The 10,948-nt window shown below is 43.4% G+C and overlaps 1 protein-coding gene across 1 annotated transcript in view; it reads right to left on the reverse strand.

Annotated features, from left to right (window-relative positions):
* Positions 1 to 5,076, reverse strand: part of MYBPHL (myosin binding protein H like) — an 85,033-nt gene extending 79,957 nt beyond the window's left edge. The window contains exons 1-2 of the mRNA XM_075851159.1: positions 5,038 to 5,076; positions 468 to 663 (exon numbers count right to left, since the gene is read on the reverse strand). Coding sequence (XP_075707274.1) covers positions 468 to 663; positions 5,038 to 5,076 — 235 coding nt within the window. The remainder of the gene's footprint in view (positions 1 to 467; positions 664 to 5,037) is intronic.
* Between the last annotated feature and the right edge of the window lie 5,872 nt (positions 5,077 to 10,948).

The following is a 10,948-nucleotide window of genomic DNA, read 5'->3' on the forward strand; positions in this document are numbered from 1 at the left end:
GGCTCTCATTCTCGGCTCTCACTGAGCATCACATGACCTGTGACATCACGTTTTCTTCTGCCTCTAATGGCATGCCGTATACCAATCACAGGGCCGAACATACGGCACGTCACTAGTGATATTTAGTTTGGGGGCGTGTATTATCACCGCAGGGAACCCGCATGTGTGGTCCCCATTGTACTCTCTAATAAATATTAAATAGCGCATACCTGCAATGTTTAACAAGTGCTAAGCATTGTGGGATATTAAGTCAGCAGATAGCTGAGTAAACAAACAGCCATGCAACAAATGTGAGTAGTAGCAAGTACCAATTCTTTTTGTAGGGATATTGTCATTAGCTCAACTACAGTAGGGGAACTAGGTTTTTTTAGGGGTCTCGGGAAACAAACCCCTTTAACCCCTCCACTACCCTAAACCACCAGGGAAGCCTGAAAGGTGTTAAACCAGGTTCTCTTATAAATAGTTACCTGCAATTTTTATGTCAATGTTCACTTTATCCTCTAAGTCATCAATTTTAACTGTGAGTTCATAAATTCCTGAATCCTTCTGCTCAGCTTTACGGATAAAAAGAATGGTGTCGCTTTCACCGTTCCTAACACTTGCTTGTTTTGGATCCAGCGGTTGTCCATTTTTAGTCCAATGAACTTGTGGTCTTGGTTTACCCTATGAGAAAGAAAAATACTTGATCTTTATGAACATTTAAGGAACTCAAACAAAAGTAAACTAAAGAATTAAATAGCAATGTCATAAGTTTTCATCACTGGGACCCCACCAACCTCTAGAATGACGTGACTGTTTTGGCCTGTAAGCTAAATCTTAAAGGTGCCTAGATTCACACGTAGTATTCAAAATTAGTGGCCTCCCGGGCCGTGCAAGGACCGCAAAAACTACGGTCGTGTGCATGGCCCCATAGAAAAGAATGGGGCCGCAATTCTCCCGTAGATTTTCGGGGGAATTGCGGCCGCAAAAACACGGTCGTGTGCATGGGGCCTAATTGACATCAGCACCAAAATCAGTTAATGCGTATAACGTACAAACGTGAGTGCCACAATTTCCGTTGCCGAACCCCAGTTTTGGAGGGGGGACCCAGACAACTTGGCTGTATGGGGCCCAGAAATTCCTCATGGCGGTCTATAGTACTGTCTTCAGGGGGGCTGCATAGTACTGTCTACACGGGGGCTCTATACAGGGTGCTCTGTAGACAGTACTATACAGTCCCCCGACTGTAGACAGTGCTATACATCCCCCCATAGATAGTGTAATACACCCCCATTGTTTTCAATGAGCCCAGGGGAATGGCCCAGGGGAAAATTCTGAAATCACTGTCTATAAATGGACAGTGTTGTCAGGAGCTTTCCCAGGGCTGGAGCCCCCGGGCAGAGCTTCTACTAGCACTTTGCCCAGGGACTCTGGCGCTGTTCCTGATGTCCATGTACGTAAAGTGACGTCAGAGTCTTTGCAAAGCCTGAGTCCATGGCCAGAGTCAGCAACGCTCTGGCCAGGGATTCCAGCCCTGTAGAGAATCTCCAGACATCACTTTACATAAATGACCAGAGTCGTCAAGAGCTTTCCCAGGGAGAAAGTACACGGCAGAGCGTTTGTGATGCTCTGTCTGGGGACTCCAGCATTGGGACGCTCCTGACATCACTGTCCACATAGTAATGTCAGGAGTGGTATACAGTTATTTGTGGGATCTCTCAGTATGGAATAGCATAATCTACTATGCTATTCCATCCTTCAAAAAAACAAGAAGATATACCAACGTATACCTACCCAACGTAGGCTAAAAGGACATAATGGAGCCCTATGAATTTTTGTTTGCGTTGTTTATAGTGTACGTTCTGAGATTTTCTCTATGATAAACATAGGGCAATAACACGATGTGAAGGGCGCTTTAAGAGAGGGGAAAGCACTTGCGAGGATATAAGGAGCACTAACTTTCTTACATTGCCATCAAAGTTCAATATGTTTTTACACAGCAAAAATCTGAGGCTTACCCTTGGATTTCTGCCGTATATGTGCCACAAGTATGTAGCAGATCCACACGGGAATTAGTCCCATTGTCATTCAAAGGGACTTATCCTCTGCTTTTCCGTGCAAAATAAGTAGCATGCTACTTATTACTGTGCTGGATTTCTTTTCATGGTGCGGACAAAAATACACGCTGAATATGTTTCGTAGCATGTGAACTGGGTTGCGGAAACCTCATCTATCATCGAAATTCGTATCAAATCCAACACGCTAATAAAAACTCTGTTAGACCAAAAGCATACGATGCGTATTATGTGCGGATTTTCCGCATGTATTTCCGTGCGGCATACAGTATATGCAGCATAATACAGTACCAGCAAAGTAAATGAGGAAATCTCATCTACATGTCGCAGATTTTTTTCTGCATATAATTTGACTTGCGGTGCGTATTTTAAAATCTGCAGCATGTCAATTTATCTTGCGCTTCCGCTTGCAAATTGTATCTGACCAGTTTTTAAAAAAAATCAAAAACAACAAATCCGCAGCATAAAACCTGCACCTACTGTATTTCCACATCAAAATGTAAAAACCGCACCTAAGAATGCACTATTAGGTCGCATTCCCACGGGACAGATGCGCTGCATAAAAACCACGCAGCGTATCCGACCTGGAACCCGCGGGACTTTCTATCCCAAAAATGGTGGTGCGTTTTTTCGCTGCATAACTAAGCGCACATACTTACCCCCTTCCTCCTTTGACGTCCGCTCCGGCCTCCCTGGATGATGTTTTAGGCCATGTGACGCTGTAGCTTGTGATTGGCTGCAGCGATCACATGGGTAAGTATGTTTGTTTGATTTTTATCGGCGTTGTGATTTTTGTGGCGTAAACGGTGCAAATACGCCACAAAAGTCGCAACACTTGACTTTCTGTTGCGGGATTTGCATCCCCATTGAATTAAATTCCGCACCGCAGGTCAATTTAATAACATTTACGCTGTGTTTTTTTCCCACAGCTTGGGCATGAGATTCACTAAATCTCACCCTTTCTGCTGTGACTGTAAACGCTGTGGAATTTGTCCACACGTTGCAGAATTGCTGCATATTATCCATCCGGAATTGCGGACGGAAAAAACGCAGCAGAATACAGTAGCAGCATAGTGGGTGAGATTTAACAAATCTCATCCACACGCTGCGTAAAAATTCAGATCAGAAATTGACCTGCAGTGCATATTTTTCAGACCGCAGCATGTCAATTCCTGCTGCAGAAAGTAGACTGAATTGCTGCATTTTTCATTGAATAACACAGCAAAACACGCACCATTTTCTGCAGTGAAAACTACAGGAAACAGTGCGTTTTTTTCGCAGCGGAAAGTCTGCTACTTTCAACGGAATTGCTGCAATTCTGTGTGGACAAGCCCTTAGGTGCGGATTTTACTTGCAGAATTACCTGCCTTTACATGCGGTTTTGATGCAGATTTTCTGCACCAAATTCCTCAATGTGTGCATGTAGCCTTACAGATTTTGCAGCAAATTAACCCTTTGCATTGTAAAGGGTAAAATATGTTCCAATTCTGCAACATAATAGGCATGCTGCTGATTTAAAAATCAGCACTACATCCTAAATTCCATGTTTTAACGGACCGTGTGAAGGGCCCTGAAAAAATAGGACATGTCCTATTTATGTCCGTTTTTACAGATCCCTCAATAGACTCAAGTCTATGAGGGATCCGTGAAAACGGGTCCCACACGGGTGCAAATTCCATTATTAATGGCCGATTTTACGCACGTTCCTCGAGTATAGCCTTATATTGTAATTTGTAGTGAATTTTCATTGCGCAATCCGCACCAGACATAGGAGACAAATTCGCCACTTCTGAAGTGGCTTTATTCAGACGTCCGTGTTCAGTCTGTGATATACGGACCGTATGTTGGCCGTATTTCCCGGACTGACTACAGTTCAGGGAGCCGGGCCCCTAGCAACATACCTATATATGACGCTAGGAGTCCCTGTCTCTCTGCGGGAATACGGTCCCCGATCCCATACGGAAAATATGATTACAGTATGGAACAGTATTCCCACAGAGAGTAAGAGACTCCTAGCGTCATAGATAACTATGTGGAACTGAACTGTGGTCGGTCTGGGAATTACGGCCGATACATGGTTGATATAAAACAGACCGAGCATGACCGTCTGAATAAGGCCTTAGTCTATTTACACAATGCGGCCAAATCCCATTTTTTGCAAAATCGCTGCAAAAACTTGATTTTGCCGCACTTCGACTATAGCCTAACAGCACTGTTATATCATGTTTTGTTCCCTTTTATTAGACAATTTTCATAATCGCGGTACAAATCACACTGTTTTGCCGTGATTTTAAAAAATGGTGGTAAAACTGCTCAAAAAAATTGCTACGGAAACAATTTTAGTTAATTTTTGGCATACTATACTTTATATATTGTACAAGTGGGGTTAGGAGGGATGTGAAGCAGAATGGAAAGGGGGGAATCACTCACCAGCGTAGAGAAGGATGTGTCTGGTGGGCGGGCTCTCTGCACACGCAACTTCTGCTTACATGCTGCATTTTCCTCTAAGCGTTAGTTACTTCAGAGTAAGGAATGGGCCCTATTACATTGCAGGGTCCATTCCTTTCTACAACGCTTCAAATGTGTAAAGCAGCTAAAAAGTAGGTGGGCCCCTTTTTTTCATTGTTGTGGCCGGGCCCCTGAAGGCAGTACTAGCCTTACTGCCCTGATGGCAGCCCTGTGGTGAGTGTTGTTTTGTTTTATAAGTAGAATATGGGTCTTACACATGTGATTTTGTAATGATGCACTTAACAAGTTTTATGTTTTCTAATAACATTTATGTATCTATAACACATGAAGTTTTGAATATGACACTTTGCACTTTATTACTGTATCGATCATACCGTTATTTGATATATTGCATTCTGGGATTGTATTGTATGATAAATTTTTTGATAATTGACCACATTTATTGTTAATGAGCTATCAGCTCCTTATATACACCCTGTATACACTATTTTTTATTGCTTGAATAAGCTCTCACTGTGAGAGTAAAACATTGCTGCTGTTTGTTGTGGTGCATAAATAATTTTTTACTTGAGTACTGCTTCCCACCTTCTTTTACTGCATTACTTGGGGAGAAGGTCGCTCCCTTGAAGCTCTGCACCAACCGCAAGGTTTTTTCCTCCAAGCTACAGTGCTGCTCCTTACAAATTGCGTGTGTGTGGTGTGTGTGTGTGTGTGTGTGTGTGTGTGTGTGTGTGTGTGTGTGTGTGTGTGTGTGTGTGTATTGGTACTATTAGCAGTGTGGGCAGGTGCCAAGTCCTGCTGGAATATGAAATCAGCATCTCCATAAAGCTTGTCAGCAGAGGGAAGCATGAAGCGCTCTAAAATTTCCTGGTAGACAGCGGTGTTGACTCTGGACTTAATATAACACAGTGGACCAACACTGTTGCTCAGTGGTCCAGTCCTGTTTTCGGATGAAAGTAAATTTTGCATAGTCTGGAGGAAGAGTGGAGAGGTACTCAGTCCAAGTTGCTTGCGGTCCAGTGTGAAGTTTCCACAGTCAGTGATGGTTTGGGGACAGTGCCGCACCGTCCATGAGGCGAGATAAGCATCTCGCCTCAGGTGACGCTCAGCTGACTTTTAGATGGGGCAGCGGCGCCACTGAAACCAGCCGCCGCCACCCCCTCCTGCACTATAATTGTACCTGCATCTATAGGACACAGGTACAATTACATTCATAAGTGCTGAATGACGGGACACGTTCTGTGCCCCGCTATTCAGCGCCTTTCACTGACTTAAGCGGTTCGATGTCGCGACGCTTGCGTCGTTGAATGACAGGGTAAGGCAGCCTGCCAATCAGCGCCTTTCAATGATGCAAAGTAGAAAGGCGCTGATTGGCTGGGCAGAATGACTTGCCCAGCCAATCAGTGCCACATCGTTCAGCCCACAGACCTGCATTGCAAGAAGACAGCACGAGAACGGGTTTAGGTGAGTATGTAAAGTTTTTTTTGCTAAAAGTGTGAGGGGCTATATGTGCAGCACTATGTACAGTGGAGTAAGGCTGTATGTGTGGGGCTATATGTGCAGCACTATCTACAGAGCGGTAGGGCTGTATGTGGGGGCTATATGTGCAGCACTATCTACAGGGGAGTAGGGCTGTATGTGGGGGTCTATATGTGCAGCACTATCTAGAAAGGGTAGAGCTGTATTTGGGGGGCTATATGTGCAGCACTATCTACAGGGGGTAGGACTGTATGTGGGGGCTACATGTGCAGCACTATTTGCAGGGGGTAGGGCTGTATGTGGGGGCTATATGTGGAGCACTATCTACAGGGGTGTGTGCTATATGTGGAGCACTATCTACAAGGGATGGGGCTATATGTGGAGCACTATCTACAGGGGGTATCTACAGGGGCTCTATGGGGGGGCAGTGTCTACAGGGGGCTCTATGTGGGGCACTGCCGATAAGGAGGCTCTATGAGAAGCACTGTCTACAAGGGGCTCTATGGGGGGCACTATCTGCAGGAGGCACAGTGTGTGTGTGTGTGTGTGTGTGTGTGTGTGTGTGTGTGTGTGTGTGTGTGTGTGTGTATGGGACACAGTTTATGGTTATATTATAATCAGGGAAACAGTGTTTTTATAATCAGAGGTGTAGTGTATGGCGCTATTATATTTAGGGACGTAGTGTGTGGCACCATAAGAATTGTATCTTCATTTATAGGTGTAGAAATGTTTGAAAATTGAGAAGATGAAGACATCTGTTACGATACTGGCGAACACTGCTGGAATCCTATGGTCAGAAGTAGCGAGCGGAGCACAGTGCAGAACCCGGTGAGACGTCCCCAGGAACAGTGCTTGGAGGGTGGAACACGAGTAGTAGTAAATAGCAAGGAAGTAGGAACAGTCTGGCAAAGACAGTTCTCAGGAGCAGGAGACTGGAACAAGTCACAATACTCAAGCACTGTTTGGTATTCCATGTGGTCTGAAGTAGGCCCAAACAGGAAACAAGATGGTTCCACACGATGCAACATTTGCCATCTTGGTTAAGGGCAAGTTTAAGGGCAAAACAGCAGCCTCCAGTGGTAAGGAGTAAAAGTGCAGCACAATTCTTCAAAGTGTAAAACAGCGGCCACTAGTGGTAATTTTGCAGTACAACAACAGAATCCTGACATTACTCCCTCCTTTCGACAGCGGCCTCAGGACGATGTTTGACTTGGTTTATCTGGATATCTTTGGTGAAATTCCCTAACCAGTCGAGGAACATTGAGATTGCCTATGGGTTCCCACGAATTATCCTCAGGGCCATATCCTTGCCATTTTATTAGATATTGCAACCGATTTCTGAATATCCTGGAGTCCAGGATGTTTTCAACAGTATAATGTTCTTGTCCATCAACTTCGATAGGATCAGGGTGAGGCAGGTGGCGTCCTGGAAATGGATTTGGAACAACAGGTTTCAGTAGGGATACATGGAACACTGGATGTATTCTCATTGGTCTGGGAAGTTTGAGACGAAAAGCCACTGAGTTTACTTGTCCAATAATCTTGAAAGGACCAATACATTTTTGGCCCAATTTTGCTGAAGGTAAGTGAAGTTTCAGATTCTTGGTGGAAAGCCATACTTCATCTCCCACTTTGAAGGTTGGAGAAGGTCTACGAGATTTATCTGTTGTTTCCTTATATTTCTCCTGGGCAATTAATAATGTAATTTTTAGCATTTCCAGATTCTGTTGAAGTGATTGTATTCTGTCAGTCACTGCAGGAATAAAAGTTTCTCTGGGAAGATTAGGAAGAATACTGGGATGGTAACCCAAATTTGCAAAAAACGGTGTTTGTTTAGTGGAGGCATTCTGAGAATTATTGTAGGAGAACTCCGCCATTGGAAGCAAATTGACCCAGTCATCCTGTAAATGGCAGATGTAGCATCGGAGATACTGTTCTAACGTTTGATTTGTGCGCTCAGTCTGACCATTAGACTGGGGATGAAAAGCAGAAGACAAACTGACATTTATGTCGAGTGCTGTGCAAAAACTCCGCCAGAATCTTGATGTGAATTGTACTCCGCAATCCGAAACCACTTCATCTGGTATTCCATAAAGACTAAACACATTCTGAATTATAAGATCAGCAGCCTCTTTAGCAGAAGGTAGTCCAGGGCAAGGAATAAAATGGGCTGCTTTAGTGAGCCGATCAACCACTACTAAGATGGAATTCTTCCCTTTGGAGACTGGTAAGTCGACAATAAAGTCCATAGAGATAGATCCCCAAGGACGAGATGGAATTGACAGAGGCTGCAATAATCCCATGGGTGAGGTACGAGGAGTTTTCTACATGGCACAGGTGTTGCAAGAAGAAACATATTTCTTCACATCTTTTTGATAATTGGGCCACCAAAAGAAGCGGGAAAGAAATTCTTGTGTTTTCTGAATCCCCTTGTGACCTGCTAGTTTAGAGTCATGCATTAATTTTAGCACGTTTAATCTTACAGTTTCTGGAACGTAAATGCAGTGCTTGTTAGTCCATACTTGATTTTTGAAAGTTAGGGACACTTCATCTGGTGGGTGCAAAAGAATTGGGTCGGTCTCATAGGCTTCCTTTATCTCATCAAGCAAGTCCTTGCTATGGATCACCCCCAGGAAATTGGACTCGGAAAGAATAGTTGTTGGTGGTACTGTCGAGGAGGAGTCATTGGAGAACAACCTAGATAAGGCATCGGCCTTACCATTTCGGGAACCAGGCCTGTAAGAGATCACAAAGTTGAAACGATTTAGAAACAGACTCCACCGGGCTTGGCGGGGAGACAAACATTTGGCAGATCTAACAAATTCAAGGTTACGATGATCAGTTAGAACCACTATTTGTTGAGCTGTGCCTTCTAAATAATGTCTCCAATCTTTGAAAGCAGCAATGATTGCTAGGAGTTACTTGTTCCCCACGTCATAATTCTTTTCAGCAGAAGTCAAACTTCGAGAAAAGTAAGCACAAGGGTGCAGCAAATCTTTCTCTCCAGTTCTCTGTGATAGAATAGCCCCTATTGCACAGTCTGAAGCATCCACTTCAACAATAAACGCTTTTTCAGGGTTAGGATGAACCAGTATAGGGGCTGTTGTGAATTTTGTTTTCAGATTGAAAAAAGCATCTTGTGTCTGAGGAGACCACACAAAAGGTATCCCTTTCTTTGTTAATTGGGTAATTGGTGTAATAATGCCCGAAAAATTCTTGATAAAACGTCTGTAGAAATTAGCAAATCCTACAAATCGTTGGACCTCTTTCACATTTTTTGGAGTTGGCCAGTCTCTAATTGCTTGAATCTTGCTAGAATCCATGTGTAACCCTAGGGGAGAAAAGATATAACCCAAGAACTGTATTTCCGTTTGATGGAATTCACATTTCTCCAACTTGATATAGAGTTGATATGCTTCCAGACGCTCCAACACCATTCTCACATGATTCTGATGTTCTTCTGCAGAATTAGAAAAGATTAATATGTCATCCAGATAGATGACTACGAACTGATCTAACAAGTCCTTGAAGATATCGTTAATAAAATGCTGAAAGGTTGCAGGAGCATTGCAAAGTCCAAAAGATATGACCAGATATTCATAATGTCCATAACGTGATCTAAACGCTGTTTTCCATTCATCACCTGGTCTAATGCGAACCAAATTATATGCACCTCGAAGATCCAATTTGGTGAATATTTTAGCTTGACGAACTCTATCCAGCAACTCCGGAATCAATGGCAGAGGGTAACGGTTTTTAATTGTGACTTTGTTTAATTCTCTATAGTCAACGCAAGGTCTCAAAGAGCCGTCTTTCTTTTTAACAAAAAATATAGGTGCACCTGCTGGCGATGAAGATGGACGAATAAAACCTTTAGCTAAATTTTCATCTATGTATTCTTTAAGAGCCTTCAGTTCCGGCTCTGCTAATGGGTAGATGCATCCAAAAGGTATAGCTGCTCCAGGCAACAGTTCAATCGGACAATCGTAAGGTCGATGTGGAGGAAGTTTATTAGCATTCTCTTTGTCACATATATCAGTAAATTCGTCATATAGAGGAGGTAATTTAGGAGATACTTCAAGCTCCCCTTCAATCTTTTCGTGAGATTGTTCTGGTAAAGACTCTGAGGAGGGGACCTCCGATGGAAAAGACACTTCTTTGGTTTCCCAGTCAATTGTAGGGTTCTGAGCCTGCAGCCATGGTAGTCCAAAAATAATTGGAAAATGTGGGGATGAAATTAATAGGAAAGATAGAACCTCATGGTGATTAGGTCTCATAATTATCTCCATAGGTCTCTTGATCAACTGGACCTGAGTTCAGAGGGGATCCATCTACAGTTTCCATAAGAATGGGTGACAGTCTCTCTTGAAATTTTACACCATGTTTATTAGCAAAAGAAATGTCCATAAAGTTCCCATTTGCTCCAGAGTCCACCATGGCAGAGGCGGATATCCATTGAGAATCAATTCTAAACTTGATGGGAATAAAGCAGTGAGTGTCTTTGTGTTTTTTTTAATATTGGGTGCTGTGCAGGAGACTGAATGAATGAGTGCATGCACTGGTGGCCTTTGTTCAGAAGAAACAGATTCTACATCAGAGAAGTCATGATCTGCTACTACCGCCACCATCTTGCGTTGACGACATGGACAATTGATAAGGAAGTGATCAGTTTTACCACAATAGAAGCATTGATTTTCTCAAAACCTTCGTTCTCTTCTGTCGGCACTTTCACGCTTTTGTATACTGTCAATTTGCATAGGTTCAGCTTGGTGTTCTTGGTAATTCTTTGTTTCAGAGTCTCTAGGAGTGGAAGCTGGAGCAGACGAGTAATAGTTATTATTACGGGACCAGGTAGAACCCCATTTTTCTTGTCGACGCTCTGACAGCCGAGTGTCTATTCGAATACAATGGTGTACAAAATCATCAAACTCTGTGGGAGCTTCAGC

The sequence above is a fragment of the Rhinoderma darwinii genome, chromosome 2 (assembly GCF_050947455.1).
Source record: "Rhinoderma darwinii isolate aRhiDar2 chromosome 2, aRhiDar2.hap1, whole genome shotgun sequence".
Taxonomy (NCBI): Eukaryota; Metazoa; Chordata; class Amphibia; order Anura; family Rhinodermatidae; genus Rhinoderma; species Rhinoderma darwinii.